General features: G+C 42.1%; 1 protein-coding gene across 1 annotated transcript in view; it reads left to right on the top strand.

The window, feature by feature from the left end:
• Positions 1–5,942: 5,942 nt before the first annotated feature.
• PRKCE (protein kinase C epsilon) overlaps positions 5,943–21,134 on the top strand; it is a 286,377-nt gene continuing 271,185 nt past the window's right edge. The window contains exon 1 of the mRNA XM_008496530.2: positions 5,943–6,948. Within this exon, the coding sequence (XP_008494752.1) occupies positions 6,601–6,948 (348 nt within the window). The 5' untranslated portion in view covers positions 5,943–6,600. The remainder of the gene's footprint in view (positions 6,949–21,134) is intronic.

Below are 21,134 nucleotides of genomic sequence, written 5' to 3'. Positions count from 1 at the left end.
AGCCTCATCCATTCCAGAATTCTTTCATTGTCACTGTCCCAAAATTACTCTCAGCAAGGAAAAGCTAATTGAGTTTGAATATCAACAGTTCTCCTATAATAGTCCTCAGCAATGCCATTTACCCGCAAGTTTCCCTGCCCTAGCAACCTGCTGCAAATTCTCCAGATGAGGGCTGATAAACAAAACCCAGATCAGGTATGGAGAAACTCCACAAGTTCCTCCTGCAAATTTGTCTAGGATAGCAAGAACCCTGCAAATTGCAAACCCACAGTGAATGCTGGCAAGCAAGGAAAGCTTCATATGTGAGGGCTGAGAGTAAACATCTATTAGATCTAGTGGACGCCTATTTATATAATGGGAATACATTTCCAGTAAAGAAATACCACTTTATTTTTTTTTCCAAGGGATGTACAATGCTAACGCTTGTTATATGAGCATAATAAAATCAACATCCACAGACAAAAAAATAATTTTAAAAGCCACAATGGTGAGAGTCCCTGGCACAGATGTGTTTGTCTGGAATCATACTGCTCTACAGCCCTGCCTAACTGAGCCAGAAGTCTCTAGGCTAGATGTGACCTAAGAATATGTTCTGCAGCCCGAGGTGTGTTTTTGTAGCATCTGCAGATACACTTGAGCTGGCTAGCTCAGATAAGAACTTCTAAAAAGGCCTGGTATTATGGGTTTTGGTCATGGCTAGCAAACCAGGTTTGAAACCAGGCTGGGTGGCAGACACTACACCAAAGTCACTGTCTCTAGGTCTGCCAGAACTAGGGACCCTAAATCTGTAAATCTACAGTCCCACAGCTGTTGCAATGCTGGTGTATTCTGAGAGATTTATTCCCAATGAAAGCTAAGAAACTGAGATGGTGCTTAGTGTGTTCTTTTAAAAGGGGCTGGGAAGAATAGCAAAGTATAATTAAACTAGAGAGTGTTGGAGAGCTAATTAATCACACATTGACAAGATCACTTTTGCTGAGATTTTTCACAGAGAACATTAGGAGTGCCTTAAGTAACTGCCTCAGGTATACTCTTTGTGAGTGAAGAATATATTAGTAAGAAATCAGCTGAACACAAGGGAAACCTTGGAACAGAGTTGGAGGTTGGGTCAATATCAACAAGACTGTCCTTTTTCTTCATCTTTAGAAAATATGAACCAGCTATTGCTATACCCTAAAGATCGATTGAAGCATGACAAGAGTGAAAATGTTCCTGAGGATGCTTTTTACATAACCATGCATCCAAAATTAGATATCTAAATAGTAACTTGTCTTTCAAAGCTAGTCAGTATTTGCCAGCAATCTTTGATTTCTTGCCAGAAAGGAACTGAGCCCACTAACACTCAACTATTGCACTTGTATAAGCGTATCCATTAAGGTCAAAAGAATTCATGGATATACTCATTGTAGTGAACATCTTCACATACATGATGCTTGGAATATGTTCATGTCCCAGTATTTATTCAGAGTCAAAGTTCTTCAAATTTCACTAGGCTTATAACTTGGCTTCTGGCTTTACTTAATGTTTGACATAAAGATGTCTTTGAAAATCTCTTCTTGCTTGAAAGCCTGATTTTATTCCTTGTGTGTCTATTTAGTACTCTCTTTTTAAAATCAGAAGAAACAAAAATCTCCTCTCATTCTTTCATATTGCTGGACTTGGGAAATCCAGAAAATATGCTGACATTTCTCAAAGCAGTTCTCAATTAGAAACTGATAAAAACATTAGTTTAGGAAAGGCTCAGCTAAGTATGTGCCCCAGCCACTTGGATTGCCAATAAAAAAAAAAAAAAAAAAAAAAAAATCTTGAAAATCAGGTCAAACTATCAGCCTTCGGCAAGCACACCTAAAAAGCAGTTGCGGTGAGTCTGCAATTAATGAATAAAGCACATTGTGAATCTTTGAAGGACTTTACACAATCCCTCCACCAGATAGTGCTGTTTCTCCACAGAGCTGTGGCGGAGTCACAGGCCAGGGAAAGGTCAGGGGCTGACTCCAGGTGAGGGGCTGCCTGCTGCCTGCTGCTTGCTCTGCCCTCCCTCCCAAGGCCGGGGCCGCTACCACAGCCGCTCGGCGTGAACCAGGCAGGGCAGGAGCAGCCTGAGAGGGATTTGTGAGGGTAAACCCGTGTGCTGGAAGGCTGTTCTCTGCAGGCATGCTGGCATTACTATTATCACTCTCTGTTACCTGCTTGATGTGTTTTCTTTCCTTAAGTAAGGATGCCAATAGTAGCTGGTGCAAATAGTCTGTGCCTCTATGATCTCTTGAGGGTCTTTTCCTTTCAGCTTTAAAGGACATCCCAACGACACAGTTGTCTGCCATAATCAGTCAGACAGACAACACTAACGAAAAATCAAAGCAATGTAATTAAAACACTCCTGCAGGTGAGCAGCGTGTGCTGGGAGCAGTCCTGAAACAAACTATGAGCGGTTTCATCTCAGGAAGCTGAGCAGAGGGTCTTCTACAGCAAAAGTTACTTGTGGGAAGTAGAGAGATCTCCTTAACCAGTCCTGAGCCTGCATACTCTGTAGGCCCTCTTGCATTTAAAAAAACAAATGAATAAAACAAGCAAGCAAAACAAACAAACAAAAAGAACAAAGCTGGGAAGAATACTTAAAGCATAATAACTACATAATAAAACTCCATGGTTTAGTACTCTGCTGTAGCCCTTGTAACAGTGTACAGAAATGCATCTCGAGTGCTTCTTACTGCCTTTCTGCAGGAGAAATATTGCATGTTCTGTACCATCCTCTCCTGACTTTGCTGTGAAAAACAGAATTGTGTTTGCTCTTCAGCTCTTAAAGAATCAAATCCTGTTGAAGTCACAGCAAGAGAACTGAAAAAACCCCAAAACCTAAAAACAAAACAAACATATATTTAAAAACCTTTCAAGTGAAAAATCGTACTTACAGCTGGAATGTTCTTTCCTCTCTGTTACTTAGAATTTTTGAGGCCACTGAGCCAATTTTTCCAATGAATTTAGCAGGAGGCATTGTAATGTTGCTCAATGTACCTGAGTTACTGGATTTCTGGAGCTTTTTGGTAAGATAATAAGAGCTTAGTGTTAAAAGCTCAGTCTTGACATAAACATGCTTTCCAGAAGTATAATAACAACAAAACCAACAAATAAAACCAGTACAAGTTGTACAAGTGTATTTTCCTAAGCTTGAGCTGTCTGGTACTAAGTGAGGTTGTAAATTCATGCAGTCAAGTCTCATAAAAAAATGATTTGTGAAAACAAACCTCATCTTGCTTCAGCTCATGGAAAAGTGCAAAAATGACTCAAATTAGATATCAGGGCCTATAGTTGTATACAGTAGGTTGTATATGTAATTAGCCAAATATGAGGTTTGTTTATATTATGCTGTATGCCATTTTAATAATGCCTGTATTTATTCAGCCTTTCGTAATATTCCTGTGTGATCTCACAGGGATGCTAGGTCATTAAACTCACCATGGAGACTGTTTACTTAACTCTTACCTCGGGCATTCAGAATACACATAGTTGCAGGCTGCTTAAACATAAACAGAAAAAATGAAACAGTGTATCAGTTCAGTCTTTATGTTTTCCAGTATGTGAGGAAAGGGAGCATACTATTTACATTACTGTTATTGAGAAACAACACAAACACATCCAGAGGAAAGATTTAATTAGAGTTGTTTCTGACACTTTAAATGTAAGACTATATAGCTTAATATATATGACTGCATGTGCTAGGTTGTGACTGGGAGGAAAGGAGTAGGTGATTCAAGTATTTCTGGTGGGGCCTGTAAGTACAGTCAACATGATAGATGTATCACAGATGCTGTAAGCCTGGGAAAGGATGAATTGCAAAGGAAGACATTTCCTATAATGGGCTCTGTATCACAGCTTTGTATCAAACGACTCGGCTTGGGGATTGTCAAAATGATAATCAAACACATGGAGATTTTACTGTACTTCTGCTTTGCCTGGTCGATTAAATGGCAACAGGAACCAAAGTCTTTCTTCCATTAAAATGGATGCTCTCATGACCCTTAGGCTTCATTAGTACCATAACTTCTATCAGGAAACTATTCTGGCAGTGGAGATACTGGATCTATTTCATCACTTCCAAGTATAACACCCGCCTCCTGAGCCATTACCTGTAGAAATCCATAATTATCTGTTCTTTGCTCTCCAGTCAGGAATATCAGGTCCAGATAAAGGACAGGGTGCTCATCTTTTATCTCCTTACCTGACTGGATCCCGACAATCGAGTTTCCTCTTTTTGCATTCCCAGCCTTAGAACCCCAGACACCTAGATACTATAGTAATTTCAGAAGGGCAAAGTCCTTCCCTTTTCCAATGGCTTTCTCAGAAAATACTGGCAAAATCAGGAACTCAAAATAGGTAAGGCAGTAATACTTTTAACTGAAGGAAACCATCTAGAACCTGGGCACAATTGTTCTGAGGAGGAGAAAGCCAGGCTGAACATAGTTTACTTGATACAGTATTTGGTACCACAGTGATGAAAATGACTGAAGTCTTCCATGATGTGTAGGTAACGTTCAATCACATAGTGAGTACACCCTCCTACCCTTTCAGATTTTTTTTTTCCCTTTTCAACACCCTTAAAAAAGCGACAGTGGCGACTGACGCCTGCGGTGTCCCCCCTGTTCGCCGGCTCAGAGCCAGAGCCAGCGGGGAGGTTGAGGTGTGGAGTGCACGGGCCGGCTCTACCGGGCCAGGTGATCCGCAGTAAACAACGGGGCTGGCAGAGCCCCACCGCCGCGGGTAGACAGCCGCTGTCTGCCTCTCCGGGACCAGCCGGGCCGGGCCGCCACCCCAGGCAGCCTCTCCCGGTCGGGGGAAGGGCGGCCGCGGGCCGAGCCGCGCCGGGCGTGGCGGGCCCGGGAGGCCGCTTCCCCTGGCGGCGCACGGCACTTCCCGACGCTCGCACATCGCGGGGAAACTCTTCCTCCGCCCGGCCCCCGCTGACGTAGCGGTGTCTCTGCCGCCGCGCCGGCAGCCGGGCGGGGGCCGCGGCGGGAGGGGGCGGTCGGCCGCGGGGGTTGGCGGCGGGGGCCGGGGCTCGGCACTGTCAGGCGGCTGTGGCGGGGCAGGGCGGGGGGAGTGGCAGGGCTCGGTGCCCGTCGAGCTCGGGATGGGGCGCAGCACCGGGGTCGCGGGGGCGGTGCTGTCACGGAGAGGAGAGTGAGGGGCGGAACGCCCAGCGGGAAGGGGCGCCCGTCGCCCATGTCGCCCCCGCTCACCCCCGCGGCTCGAGAAGCGCCCGGCGTAGGGGAAGTGGCCGTGGCTGTGTCTGCAGCGCCGCGCGGAGGCCGGGGGCAGGACCGCCGTGACCAAGCACGTTAATGAAAGCGGGCGGGGAGGAGAGCGCCCGGGAGTGGGTTTTTTTTTTCCACGCTCGGTCCATCAGTTTGTCCCAGGAGGAGGGGGAGGCAGAGGAAGGGGGAGCCGAGGCCTCCGCGGAAAGCCGCAGTAGTCGGCGCGGAGCAGCGGCGAGTGCAGCCCGCAAGAGTCACGACCCCAGAGGCGGTTTCCCGGCCGGCCGCGGCCGCGCTGCTCCCCCAACAGGCAAAACTTTCCACACACGGACGCGCTCGCTCGCTCAGACACCCGCACGGACGGGGCTGCCTCGCACACTCGCACCACACTCGCACGCACACACACACACACACACGCGCACACACACACACACGCACACACACACACACCCTGACGTCTTTTGCGCATTTCCTGCGCTGGAGCGAGCGGCGGAGCGGCAGCGGCAGGCGGGCTGGGGCTGCGCGGCGCGGCGCGGAAGGAGGGAGGGAGGCGGCCGGGAGGAGGGAGGCGGGCGGGGGGCGGCCGGCGGGAGGGAGGCGGGAGGCGGCGGCGGCTCTGCCCATCGCCAGGGCGGCGGCCGCCCAGCCGGAGCCCGCCGAGACCCGCGCGGCCCGCTCCGCTGCCGTCGCCCCCCCATGCGCGGGGGTCGCTGCGCTGGGTCCTTGGCCTTGGCGGCGGCGGAGGAGGCGGAGGCGGCACAGGACGGGCGGCTGTGGGCTGCGGCGTGGATGGAAGGTCCCCGGGTGGATGTTTGCTGAGCGGAGGCTGTGCAGTAGGCAGGGCTGGTGGGTCGGCCGGTGTTTCTGATCTGTGTCTGTGTGTGTGTGTGTGTGTGTGTGTGTGTGTATTGTTGTGCGGCTCACGGGCAGGACTGGCGTGTGCAGGAGCCTGGGATCGCGGCTCTGCCTCCTCTGCAAAGGCTGATCCAGGATTATGGTCTAGGTGAAAAGAGAAGGCTCTTTCTCACCCCAGGGATTGATTATGTTCGGGTTTTGATTGCATTCGGGGGTTTCTGCAGCCGCGGACGCCTCCCCATCCCCGGCGGCCCCCCTCCCTTGTTTTCCGTTAGAAATACGGGCAAGAAAATAAATGTATTCACTGGGTGTCGCAAGAGCAAAGGCTAAATAATCAAAGGTAACAGCAGCAGTAAGGCGAGGAGACCCGCACTGTGTCCTGCTCCCCCGCTCCCAGACCTGCCCTCCTATTTATTGGCGAGACCTTTCTGTCTCCTGCTCGGTGCGAGTGCGTTGTGCGAGTGCTCAACCCCAGGAAAAGTGCAGCCATCCAGCCATGGTGGTTTTCAATGGCTTGCTGAAAATCAAGATCTGCGAGGCGGTCAATCTGAAACCCACGGCGTGGTCTTTGAGGCATGCGGTGGGTCCCAGACCACAGACCTTTTTGTTGGACCCTTACATAGCCCTCAATGTGGACGACTCCAGGATCGGGCAGACCTCAACTAAGCAGAAGACCAACAGTCCTGCTTGGAATGATGAATTTGTCACCGACGTTTGCAATGGCAGGAAGATAGAGATGGCTGTTTTCCATGATGCCCCCATTGGGTACGACGATTTTGTAGCTAACTGCACTATACAGTTTGAGGACTTGCTGCAGAACGGGAGCCGCCACTTCGAGGACTGGGTAAGTGTTCATACTATAGGTACATACACGTACACATGTTTTCAGTGGCATGGCTCTGGCTGCAACATCTGTCCTGCAGAGCTAGGTTGCCAAGGGCATGTAATGATTCTGAAGGCTTTTTGTTATTTCCATGCTTTGTTATACTGAGATAGTGGTGGTTACTGTGTATCTAAAGCAAGCGTTCCACAGGCATGGCAAGAAAGAAGTATATGCTGAATGTAACTAAGAGATGTATGATTACAACTTCAGTTTCCGAAATTGTGCTACACAAATACAAGTCCAGTTATCTTACTGTGTTTGAAAACCCCCAACCAAATGCATCAATACAGAACATTACTGCAAAACACAGATCCAGTACATAGACTGAGTTCATTACTTAAGTGCAAATGCTCTTTGTTAGCCTGTCAGTGGTGAGCCTCAAAAATCCAGACCTGACCTCTGATAGGAGGTAGTTCTGGTCTTTGTATCACTTGAAAGTGCAGCTGCATCAGCACTGATGCTCCTCCTTCCTTCCTCCAGATGATCTACACCTTTTGCATAGAGCTAGTGCAATGCTTCTTCAAATGCCTGAAACTGATAAGAGGTCCTGGTCGATTTTGGCCCCAACCAGACAAATTCTGTTTCCTGTATACACAATGTGTCTTAACAGCTTCTATGGAGTCTTAAAGACCCAGAGGCTAACATGCGTCAGTGGGAATATAAAAAAGCTGGAAAATCCTTGGTCTGTCATCCTCAGGTGCTGTGATTTGTAATGAAAAAAAAACCAAACAACAACCAACCAACCAAACAAATACAGGACAATGCACAATTCATGTTTCTGTAGTTAAACAGTTAAATAATGCATCCTTTAAATAAGATGTATAATGAAACAATAGTAGCTGTCTTCTAATTTTAAATGTGCCCTGCTTGAGCAGCCATCTGAAATATGTATGCTCATCTTCTTGCGTATTTATTTGTTATGGCCAAGGATACTAGTCTATTTGATAGCTTTGAGTTTTATGTATTTTGGGGGCTTCTTAATTCAGTGTTATAAAGAGATGTCAGAACAATGGAAAGGTGTGAAGGAGGTAGGTTCCATGTTTATCAGGAGCTGAGTAACTTCACTGTTAAAACTTTCATGTTTTCAACTTTAAAATATTTTTCACTACTGCTACATGTATTACATTGTTGTAATTAGGATCTAGATTATCCTCATGCTTTGTAAAAACTGCAGATTAGTAACATTGAATACTAAAACTGATAGAAAGGCAGAAGAAAAACAGCCAGATCAGGAAAAGACTAATGCAGCAGTATTGCAGATGTCTTTTTACCTGGATTGAATGATAATCATGTTATGTCTCTCCTAAAATCAAGGAGGGTTTCATCTTTGAGACCAATGAGATGAAGATGTCATCACAGATTTTTAGTGAAAGAATAATGATTTCATATGTTCTTTTTGTGTATGGTACATGCTGTGAGTTTGTTGCCAAATCTAGAAGGACCCTGCAGGTTGCCCATGTCAAGTTTGAATTTTGGTAGGGCTGGTGTGCTGGAGTATGCCCTGGTTCTGAGTTTTGAGGTGTATGCAAACATCCAAAGATGTTCACTAGATAAATAGTGGAATTTAAAAGATTGAGGCCTATTGTAGAAATTATCTGGGAGGAACTACATAGCTGAATCAGATAAATGCTGTATTTTATTTCACCAGGATTCATTGCTGTCCAGCGTTCACTTGGGTGGGAGGAGATGAGGGAGTGACTATGCTTGTTGTTGATGTGACAGAATTGAAGACATGGCAGTGGGTCATAACTGGTCAGCTCAATATAATGCATCTTTTGAAGCATCACTTACCTTGTTTTCATGCTTTAAACCCTCATAGTTTGGACTGTGTTTGTGCAGTACATGTAACACACGCTGTCCACCATCCCCATCCTCCATGCATCACAGTCAGAATTCTGGGGGAGGTGACTATTCATAAGATTGTGCTTTACCCTTTCCAAAATATTCCCATTTACTAAAAGCATCATTGTAATTTTAGTACTGCGTTTATTGGATTGTTAATAGATAGTGACCTTCAGAGAACTGGCTCTTACAAAATCACTATGTGTTTTTGTCTGATTTCACTGAATTAAAATAAGGTCCATGGCCTTGATATCTCCATAAAGCCTATAGTGAAGGAAATAGATTTACTGCTATCTTCATCAGTGCCTGGTGTCTGTATTAAAACCTGAGAGGTCACCTGTGAAATGCATGGTTTCACAGTATAAGGGAAATGCACATGGCCTAAACCAATGTTAGACTAAGATCAGTGGTATGATTCAGTCAGTTCCTTGTAAGAGCACTAATACTATCATTTCACCCTTGGCATTAAAGGCAGATGTTTTTGTGGTAACAAAACAACTTGGTAACAAGCAAATTAGAAGCAGCAATCACAGGGACCCATTCCTCCTTACTGCCTGAAATATCAAATAAATGGAACCTAAGATATACTCTTGGAAACCATTAAGGCTTTTCATGCCATTCCAAGGGTCTTCCTTTAAGCAGTCCTGAAAGTTTGAACCGGGTGCCACATATTTGTTGAGTGTGTTTGGTGTAGTTGCACTGCTGCCCCTCTTTACTTTCAGAATGATACAACAGTTCCTGCAGGACTGGACTGTCACTATTTAAATAGGTTTGAGCAAATGCTCATGTGCTGAGAGCAAGTCTTGTCAATATACTAATAACTGTAATGCTTTCAATCTCATGCAATACTGCATGTGTTTCTGTAAGAAAATTTCTCTATTTGTTTTATAATATCTGCACTAGGGTCAAGGTTACATTACTTATCCAGTAATTTATTTCTAGGTTCTTGTCAGAAGTCCAAATTGCAAAAATGACTTGCAAAGAAATAATGTTTTGGGGATTTTTTCCCCCAAAAAGAAACTCTTCCTCTCTTTAGCCACCTACTTTGGCTTTTGCCATTATAAAAATCCTTATATATTTTCTAAAGATTTTTTTCTTTTTTTTTAGCAAAATACTGGGTATTTTTCTCACTGTTAAGCCCGTGCCATATATTGATGCCATGGTTACAGTGGAAACACTAATGATAAACAAGTACAAAGCCTGAAATCATGATAGCTTCTATTGTATTAGGACAAGTCAGATAAATAGGTAAAATTTTGATTCTTTTTATCTACAGAGTATTCAGCAGTTGCAAAACTGATTTTTAACCTTCTGATATGCATACTCCCTGAATATGAATATTAAAAAAAAAAAAAAGGAGAAAAGTTCAGTATAAAATAGTTGTCTGAATTTCTAAATAAGGTATAGTGACAATTAAAAAGATGGCTCCTTTTCCATTAGTGAATCAGTACAGACACATCACAGTAAAAGTGTCAGTTTTGCAGTTTTTTTCAGTCATGGTTACACTGCAGTTTTAAAGAGAGCTTTGGATTTATGACATGACAGGCTTTTCTATAAGTGCCTAAAATGTTATACAGAACAGCAGAGATTATGCCAGAGGATGAAGAATTTACACTTTGAAAAATCTGAAATGCAGAACAATAAACAACCTGAAAATTCTGGCTGGAAAACAAACTAATAACATGAAAGCTCTGGCTGTACTTTTTTTTTTTTGAGATAGGTATTAAATGTAGTAACAAAGTATGTCTTTATCTAGCTTCCTTATATATGGCATATATAAACATTGTACTTGAGTTGCTAGTGCAGCTATATTTTAATTAGTAGAATTGAGATCAGGAAGAAAAATTCTGTTGATACTTAGGTTTGGAGTTACACTCTTGTGAATTAACATAATCAATGTTTATGTGTTTGGATGATTGGTAGTATGGGTTCTGAGTTCAAGTCCACTTCCAGAGCTGATGATAGATTAAATCAGTGCAGTTGGACCTATGCCAAAGACTCCATCTAAGGGTCTGAGCCATTAGCCCAACATGAAAAAAAATACTGAGTTGTCCTAAGAAGTCCTTCTGTGGGCTGAGTAGCAGAACTCACTAAATCAGTCAGGACATCGTTTAGACAGCGTTTAGAAAGAAAAACTTCTATTTCCACCGAATATATTTTACAGCTGTATTTAGGTTAATGAAACAAGTTTAATTTTCTGCTGTTTGAAAAAAGTCTCTGTCAGAAAGAAAAAAAAACCAACAACTTTCAGTTAGCTTTTCTTTGCTGGTCCTGAGCATCTTCCATCTTCCAAATACTATTTTTCCCCTTCTAGTTCTGCTTTTTAAGATCCAAATTAATAAAAATTAGCCATTTTTAAAAAGCATCCTTTATATTTTCATTTTATCAATATGAAGTTAGCCATGCAACTTTGCTACAACTGCATAAAGCAAGTTTATTATTAATTGATACAATATGTCTATAGCATGTTGATGATGAGTTAAGGAAAACAGCATGTGGAAGAAGTACATGGGTTTACATACTCATTTAATTGCTGAGTTACATATTTTTACATCATACTTTCAATGCACTACTGAAGACATTTTCCTGTTGGAAAGACTCAGTCTTTATGTTGCAGTTAAACACCTAGGTTAATGGAGCTCTGAATGTCATGGTGCCCATCTCTTGTAAGAGAAATAACAGTAATGACTATCTTATACCTCAGAAAATCTGAAAGCACTTTACAGAAAGGTCAATATTCCTTCCTCTGATTGAGGAATTGAGAAGTAGGTGCCTGCAGTCATCCAGAAAGGCAATAGCAGAGGAGGGATTAGAACTCTTCTGAGTCATTGGCCCAGTGGGCTCTCCATGGATGTGAGAAGCAGAACTGTCTCCTTCCAGTGTACCTAATCTGAATTAGCTGGGAAGATGTTTTAAGTGCTTACTAGAGTTCTTCTGCTTTGCTTTCTTTTATTTTGTGTTGGGTCTATGGGGCTTTTTTATTTTTTTTTTTAATTTTTTTTTAACCTTGCTAAAGTGGGAACTGCTTTTAGTCAGCAGGTGATCTGTTGTAGCTGGTGGACAGCTGGTGGAATTGTGATCATTTTAGTGCCAGTCTCCCTGCACATTAACTTCTGCTTGTACCATCCACTGCTGAAGGCTGGCACAAGTAGAGTGTGATTGTAGCATATCTGGATTTTTATTTTCATCCGCTGGCTGAACATATCTGTGCTCAAGTTGCTGAAAGGTCTAGGATTTTGCTTGGAAAAGCTTTAAATCTCCTCTAAACTGTGGTTCCTGGGCTGCTGAAAAGCATTGTTATCAGAAGAGTATTTGTTGAAAGGAAAGGGAAGTTGCTGTCCTGTTTGACAGGTTTCTGCATGGCAAGGCGGTCACTGAGCAAGGTCTGGGGGCTGACAGTGAGAGAGCTATGGGGTATCAGCAGGGTTTCGCAGGCACTCAGCCTAATTGTGGAGGCAGGTTGTTAAGATGGGAGAGTTTAGAGAGCACTTTGTACAGGCAGGGGTCTTTCTTGCCTTCTCCCCCAGCCAGTCTCCCTTCTGTGCTTCCTCTTCCCCTCCCTGCTGGGGATATGGTACAGTCACCACGCAGTTCACCCACTATCTTGTATCAATCCCTTTCTACAGCTGCATAAATCTACTCCTACTCCCTGCTAGAAATGTTCTCTCCTAACAGCCTCTGCTTACCTGCAGTGTTTTCCAGCCTGCTGAGAAGCAGTAGTGGGGGAAAAATCTGCCTCTGCAGTTGCTACTGCAGGGAGAAGGAAAGGGCAGACAGCGTAGGGATATGAAGAGATGTGGTATGGAGAGAAACCTGGAGGAGGGTAATGAATAGTTGCTGCTGCCCCACATACTCCAGCTGCCCTTTTGGCAGTAGCAGAGAGCTACACATGTAGAATACAGAGATGAGCTGGCATGGGCAAATTGACTCGTTGAAGGCCATGTGTTGCTCACTGACTTGGTTTTTTGTGTGTGTGTGTGTGTTTTTGTCTGTTTTGCTCAGCATATAGCTTTTGAAGTCTTACTTAGATGTGAAAAAAAATTGCTCAGGTCATGAAAAGTGTGTAGCAGAGAATGCATTTCACTTAACAAGGAATTAGCATACATATATGCCAGGATTTGATCCCACAACTGATCAGAATCCCCTCCTGCTGTTACCAATACCAGTATTGAACAGACTTGCCCGTAGGGCAAGTAATTCTACTGAACTCTGTCAGAATTATTTGCTAGTACAAAATTAACAGTAAGAGTCTGTTCAAAGCTGGACTTCAAGAGATGTCCAAATGGGGTGAAAATGATTCCTGCATGTCTTTCTTGTGAGTTTTTAGACTGTGTGTATTCCTGTGTGTATTTCAGCTTAGACAATTGCATAGACACTATGGAGAACTTCACAGCTGTGACTGAACCACTGAGCTCTCTGGGTTTGTTGGGTTCACTGGGTTTCATGCAGATACTTGTTTAAATTCTTTCCTCAACTAGGGCCTGTGTTCCAAGGGAAACCCAAGAATAAATAACATTTAACAACATCCTTTACTTTCATTTTACTCTTACTGATTTATTATTCTTCTGCAAATCTTGCAAATGCAAGTCTGTTTTCTGCTTTCCTCAGCCATCTCTTCTCTCCCCATCCAGAATTCTTTAAATACTGCCAAAATGAGGATTTGATTTAAGCTGGAATTGTAGGATTTGGCATCTAAGTGTGATTAGTTTCCACTCTGTAGCTAAACCTCCATTGAAATGAACTTCTTTTGGGTTTTCCAATTTTGAAGGGAGGATGTGAGTACAACTCATAATATGTTAGAGGTGAGAGCCTTTGTGCTTGGAATTGGCTACTGAATTCTGTCCTGCTTTACCCAATACTGTCGTGATCTCCTTTCCTTCACTACAGTTACTAGTTGTAAGATAAAGACATCTACAGTTCATGGTAAGAGATGTTTCGGAAACAATAGGTTATGCAAGTAACAGGAAACCTGTGGTCAGAGAGGACTGAGAAGAGACTTTCCCTCCAGCCACATGGAAAGGTAGGGCTGGAACTATCTGGATATGGAATCAGACTAGAAGTCCAAAGACAGCTTGGAAAACTGCCATGTGGGGTGTGTGCATGTGGGACACCAAACAAACCCTATTGTTAAGCTAGGCTGAGCAGGGTCTGAAGAACAGGGTCACAAGTCATGCAAATTTAGCAGTTACAGAGGTTGCTACCATTTGGGGGCAAAGCCCTCATCACAGAAGGCTGACAAAAAGTTTAATGTTGCATTTGTAACCATCTGCTTCCCTATTTGGCAGCCAGTCACTAGAAGATTAAAAAAGTGTATTTGCAATATGAATATGAAAGTGCAACTGTAAAGCTAATAAATAATTCCAGAGATTGGGTAACTTTAATGGAACTTACGTGCTTTGCACTGTATGTTATTAAAGCAAAATGCAAATGAACATTATATAAGAACATCTGCAGAATTACTATCTAGTCTGGTCATTGTATACAATCATAGAATCATAGAACGTCAGGTTGGGAGGGACCTCAAGGATCACCTGATCCAACCCTTCTAATGTTACAGTTTATATGAGATGTCTCAGCACCCCATGAAGCTGAGACTTAAAGCTTTCCAAAGTGGGGGTATCCACCACTTCCTCTGAGAGACCATTCCAATGTCTGTCTGTCCTCATAGTGAAAAATTTACCTTCTGTGTTCAAATGCAATCTCCCCAGGAGCAACTTGTGCCCACTACCCATTGTCTTGACCATGTGATTCCTTGTAAATACGGAGCCTCCGTCTTCTTTGTAGCTGCCCTTTTGGTATTGGAACATTGTAACAAGATCTCCCCTAAGCCTTCTTTTCTCAAGGCTGAACAGACCCAGTTTTCTCAGCCTCTCCATATGGCAGATGCTCCAGTCCTCTGATCATCCTTGTGGCTCTTCTCTGGACCCTCTTCACCCTGTCTGCATCCTTTTTGTGCAGCAGGGACCAAACCTGAATACTCCCAGTGGGGTCTGGCAAGCACTGAGTAGAGCTTTATCTTTATGCCTTCTGGTGATGCTCTTGTTGATGCTGCCCAGCATCCTGCTACCTTTCACTGTTGCTGTAGCACACTGTTTGCCTGTTATCCACCAAGATCCCCAGGTCTCTTTCCACAAGGCTGCTCTCTAGTTAAGTGAATCCCAGTCAGAACTGCACTCCTGGGTTATGTGTTCCTGGGTGCAAGATTTTGCACTTCTCTACACTGAACTTCCTAAAGTTTCTGCTAGCCCACTCCTCCAGTCTGTCTAGGCCATCATGGAGGGCTGTTCTCCCTTCTGGGGTATCAACCTCTCCACTCATCTTAGTGCCATCAGCAAACTTATTCAGTGTGCTCTTGATCCCGGCATCCAGGTCACTTATGAAGATATTTTACAACATTTGGCCCAATATCAGTCACCAGGAAACTCCACTTTGTGACTGGTTGCCAGTTGGAGGAGGAACCATTTACTATCACCCTCTAGGTACAGTCTGTCAGTCTGTTCCCCGTACACAGTACAGAACACTTTTCAAGGCCATAACAAGTCAGTTTCTCCAGGGGGAGGAGAATTCAGTAGCTTGAATTGCTGGTAATACTAATTTCTGAGTGTAGTCTCACATGCCTCTAAGAGTTAAAAAATCTTAAATTATCATTGCTGTGATTTAATAGAAGTTATAGAAGCCAAGATTTCATATATTACTGAATAGCACAGCTAAAAAGCTTAGTGATACTGGCATGTTCCCATTAAATGTAACAGGAGTTCTAATGTTTATTTTATTGGAAGCAGTGTTAGAGAAATGCTACACTGTTCTAAGAGTTTTTCCCCCACTGGACTCTGTAGGGCTTGAATTGTTGAATAACAGAGTAAAGAAAGATCATTGCTTTTAGAATCAAAGGAGGAAAAGTTTTATTCTATCGAAGGCTTGCAGGCAGCCATTTCTGCCTTATATTGGCTAACTTGAACTGATTTAATTGTTCTAGACAATAGAATAATTTTGGTTGTTTCTGGTGTCCTGCTGGGCAATTTCAGCACAAGCAGGAACAAAAAAGTGTGAATAATGTCTAGATGTTACCAAATAAATTTAGTGTCTGCATTGTTTAAAATTAAGCCCCCATTCTATCTCTGTATCTCAAATGAAGAGTAAGAAAATTTAAATTTAGTGTTTCCAACTTAGTATCTCTCAGTTCTTTACAGTAGAAATATGTAACAAGTCTCTAATCATGGGGAACCAGGGTTTCTTAAACATTTTAAAAATCTTCATTCTTCAGTACATTGGTCTTTTTAATGTCATTAAAAATATATAGCTTTTTCAATGTTCAGATTTATAGGTGCCTTTAGATAGTGACATGGTAGCAATAGAATGGTGGTGGAGATAACAAGGGAATACTGTTGCATACTCCACACAGGTGGTGAGGAAATGGTTGGAATTACTTTACTTTGTTTCACATATTGAACACCAGCAAGACAGTAGTGTTCTCTCCATCCGTGTTTTCTTTCAGTTCCCTTTTTATCATCTGTTCTGTCTTCATGCTGCCAGTTCTCCATCTTTCTTTATCTGTTCTGGCTTCAAGATGCTCAAGAAATGACAGGGTGACCTTTCCAAGACTGTGCAAGACATGAATGAAATGTCCCACTGTAGATTTCTACAGAGACCTATTGCAAATACACTTTTCTTGCTGGGACCATATTTACTCATTGTGTAAGTCTTTGCAACATCTGTCAACTTCCCTTTATTTCAAGGTGAGATTGATACAAGGTCTTTGAAAATGATGTCTGAGACTGTGTTGGAAAAGCTAAAGGTCTCTCATGCTGTGTCCATTTTGTTCTCTATCTTATGTGATTCTGCTTTGATTTTTTTGATGAATCTTTTTTTAATTTTTCCTCTGAGCTTCCTTGCCTTCCCCTTCCTTTTAACACCATAGTGCCTTGGCACATCTTGAACATTTGACTTGATGGCCCACTTAATTTCTTCTTAATCTGCTATCACCTTGTCCTCAAGTCCTGACTGTTCTAACCTTTCCTTCATTGTTCTTGTTATTGCTTCCCATATGTCCATACTGCTGCTATTCCCACCACTCCAACTTCTTCCCTCTTCTTGAACCAGTGTGTTCTTTGTGTCAGCAGGACTCAGAAGCATCTTCAGTACCTGAAGCTCTGTGGGGGTGTCCCAGCAGCTCTTGTCCAGAGTATGTCCCCCACTGTGCTTCTCAGCAGGCAGCAAGGATCTAAGTGATCAGACTGTCAGGGGCTGTAGGAGCAGTTATCATCAATCAGAAGTGATGTAACAAGTTTCCAGTTATTTATACTACAGAAGGGGTTAAAAGAAGTGTAATATGGCAGCTTTGAATTTCAAGCAAAATGCTCCTGTTTTTAGCAGTCAGTGGGATGCTGAAGGAATGTGATATGTCCCTGAAAACTGGACTGTCCCAGGAAATGGAAACACTGTTGTAAAATTTAAGTTGGTACTGACTTTTTATTTTCAGGGACTCCTAATCACAGAAAATACTTAGTATTGTTTTATATTTTCATTTTATATAAAGTGAAATTATGGTTTCTGTCTTATAAAGGTATCACCCAAGCACAAGCCAAAAAGGGCAGATTGGGGTAGCCAAAAGAAATAATAGGAAAATGCTTACCAGTGTGAAAGGCAGTAGCCTAGCAGCAGCCTAAGCTGCTGCTTTGCTTGGTCTCCCTAACCCAAAATCTCAAGCAGAGAGGCAATAGTGGGAATTTTGATGAAATATTTGGAGATTCTGATGCTTTGCATGATGTGGTGTTTCTCTTCATGGAGTTAACAGATTCAGAGGGACATCCCTTATCATCTAGTCCATGGTTCCCAAATTCCTAGTTATTTCTGAGTATCCCATATAGCTTTAAGAATGTTTGGCACCACCCCCTTTTAGGGAATGACAGTATTTTTTGGTATAATTCCATTAAAGCTGGTATTAACTGTATTACTACATTTGAGCTTTTTCTTTATCAGTAGATGTGTTAGAGCACTACCAGTACATCAGTCAGATACTGACACAGTATATATCTTATGTACTGATGTCATTGGACTGAGATAAGCTTTGCAAAGTTTTATTCCACACCTTTGCTCTTTGTGCCAGCAAGTTCTCAGAGCCATGCCAAGGCTCTGAGAGGAGGAAGGAATTTTATTAACCTCTCATACTGGTTTGTAGAAATGTTACACATTGCACTGGAAGAAAGCAACAGGGCTTTTCACCTAAAGAGCTAAACCTTGTAGCTCTCTGTGATGACCTTTATGCAATACTTTTTATATATATATATACATATATAGTGAAGTCCATTACTTTAAAAAGAGTATTAGTTTAGTGGTCATGTTTAGGAGGTAGCTTTGCATATGCGTTTTTTATAAGGCCACATAACAGGTTTTAAAATACAAATTCTGCTAAACTGATTTTTAACAATTCAGTGGTGCATTAGCAGCCCAGCCATAGGCAAGCTCCTGTTATCTCTTTAGGTGCTCTTTCCTTGCCAGTTCACACTAATTTCCTTGTGTCTGCTTTGCCCATTTGTTGCAAGATGCTTTGAGCATTATCTTAGTACCTTAGTGCATATCATATAGTAGAACTGTGGAGTGTTCCATCCTATACAACAGTAATTGTACAATAAAAAAACCAAAAAAACCAAGATCAGGTACAGTTAACCTCTGTCATATCCCTGTGCAGTCCAAAAGGCAGATACCTTTTTGTGTTGTTGGTAAGTAGATGTCTGAGTAAGCAAAAAACAATATACATTAAACAAACAAAAGGAGTTTAAGTTGGTAGTGTGTACTGTATAGTAATGACTACTGAGCACAAGTTGTCTTGCACACCAATTAAATTCTGATGTTCCTATTGATTTAATGGGAGTTTCTTTGAGTAATGGTCCTCATTGAAATGTTACGAGTATCATTTATTTGCATATGTAGTGCTCTGTGCTACTACCTGATTTAGGGGTGTGAGTAGTTACATCACCATCAGTTTAATTCCCTGTATGTTTAATAGTGTAGCTAATGTATTTTTCAGAGTTGAGGCCTATTATAATTTGTGTAAATTTGTGGAAGTCACATGAAGAATTTAAGCTCCTGAATCAGCAGTCTTTTGAAGTGTTATCCACTTTTTATCAGTGCCTTTTTATCAGTGTCTATTTAAGTGTCTTATATTTGAGTGAGTTTGTGAATGCATTCTGAGCAGCATATGAATTGTGTTGGTCAGAATGCTCGGTTCTGACCAAAGAGCTTTCTCATCAGTTTGGTACTCACATGTTTTCCTGGAAGTAATATTCTGATTTTTGTTAAAGAAAACAAACAAACACATAAAACCACAAACAAACAAACAAACCCCAAAAAACCAAACAAAAAATCCCAAGCCCACACCAGCTCAACAACCTAAAGTCTTAATATTTGAGGCTTTTTAATTGATACTTCAGTAGGAAAACAATAGTAAATCACTGGATATTGAGCAAATAAAATGAAACCGGTATCTAGCCTTGTTTGAAGGTACTGTGGTCATCCAATTGGCAGGTTCTAACATGTTCCAACTGTTACATTTGGTTAAAATGTGTGCACTCTCCACTCAAGCACTGTTTTGCTGTAACAGTGTTATTAATACCGTAAGGCTTTCAAAATCCTTCATGTAATCAGAAATTTATGATTTTTTAAAAATCAGACTTAAAAATCAAATGTAAAGTGTGAGAATGTAATTTTGTCTTTTATGCTGTTCCTGGAAAACCGAGGTCAAAAAAGCATGATAGAAATGGAAGTGAGGCAGAGTGAGAAATGGGGCAGCTCTAGTGAAGCCCCTTCTCCCTTCAGCAATCTCCCACTGGACTGTATGGTCTTCTTCTCCGTGGGACCTGGGCACAATTGTGGCAGTGATCAGCAAGACAAGTTACAGGCCAAATGTTTTGTAGAACTGCCAAGATGTTTGCAGCTCTTCCAACAGCTGTGAATCAGCCCTGCACCCTCTTTGCAGGCTAGCAAGGAAAATCTGCTTCCCAGCAGCAGAGTGCTGGTTTGCAGAACTCCTGTATAGAAGCTTTATGCATGGTTAATCAGCTTTATGATGCAAGTAACATGAAGTCTTGGAGGCATTTTATGAAAATGTACTTGATGGGAGTGATATCCTAGTTAAGACAGGAGTGAATTGCTGAAACCTCAGACCTTGGATGTGTGCATTCTGTCAGGGTAACAGTTTTGACTGTAAGAGTTATTACTTTCTCTTTGATAATGTTTACTGTCTGTTATGTAGTGCAGAAAGAGATAATTTGTAGTTTCTTCCTGGAGGAACTTAAGCTGTAAAATCAGAAAACTCACTACCTCACTTTTGAATAATAAGTTCATAAACTGCAACATAAGTTCTGTTTATATTTTGTACCTGTGTAGCAAGATAAAAATGATGTGCAAAATCCATAGAAAATGTGTAACAAAGTACAAATCTATACCCTTCAGAACAGAAGCATGCAAAAGAACTAAATAGTATGGTATTGCAGCTTTTCAAGATGTATTTGATGGCCCCTGGGGAAGCAGTGCTTGTCCAACTGAGTAGTTCAGGGAGAATGTTTTTATTCACATGAGTCAGCAGAGACAGAGGCTGAAGCTTAAATTTTGTGCCAAACCAAGGAACATGTAAATAAGACGGGCAGTCAACAAAGTGAAGCCACTTAGTAATAGACCAGATTACACAAATAAGGAAGATCATATTTGCAGCAGGCTTTATTTAAAAAAAGTTTCATAATGCCATAACAGGTCACAACTTAAAAAATGGCTGTCATCAGTATTGCTTGGTTTTCCTCAGTGTTCGTGGTAACAGGTAATGTCAGTGAATTAATTTTCACAATGCACAAAGTGTTCCTGATCCTGATTACTTTAAGGTCTAAAGTTTTTGTGAGCCATGAGATAACGTGTAATAACTGCATCATAATCTTGCATGCTGTGAACTGGTCAGACAAGTTTTACATACTCAGTTGTCCTGCATCTACTTGTGATAATACACATTATCTCCTCTCTCTTCTGTAATTTTTGCCTTTATTTTTACTCACACAATTCCTTCAAACAAATGAGTATGCCAGTAATGGGAAATGATGGGATGGGCATTCACTGAAAATTCAGGTATAAATCTTCATATAATATGAATAGTTGTGTTGTTTATATCAGTGGTGCTAGAAGAGGTCTTTGTCTGCTTTAGATTTACACACAGTGATACATAGATCTTATCTCTCTCAGGTAGTAATGAAAATAATTTGCAGAATATCTGAGTCTGGAGAATCTTGAGCATAGTCATCTTCACAGCATTCCTAAGGGAA

This window comes from Calypte anna, chromosome 3 (genome assembly GCF_003957555.1).
Source record: "Calypte anna isolate BGI_N300 chromosome 3, bCalAnn1_v1.p, whole genome shotgun sequence".
NCBI classification, from domain to species: domain Eukaryota; kingdom Metazoa; phylum Chordata; class Aves; order Apodiformes; family Trochilidae; genus Calypte; species Calypte anna.
Note: the sequence above shows the minus strand (reverse complement) of the source record. Positions and strands in the feature narration are given on the sequence as shown.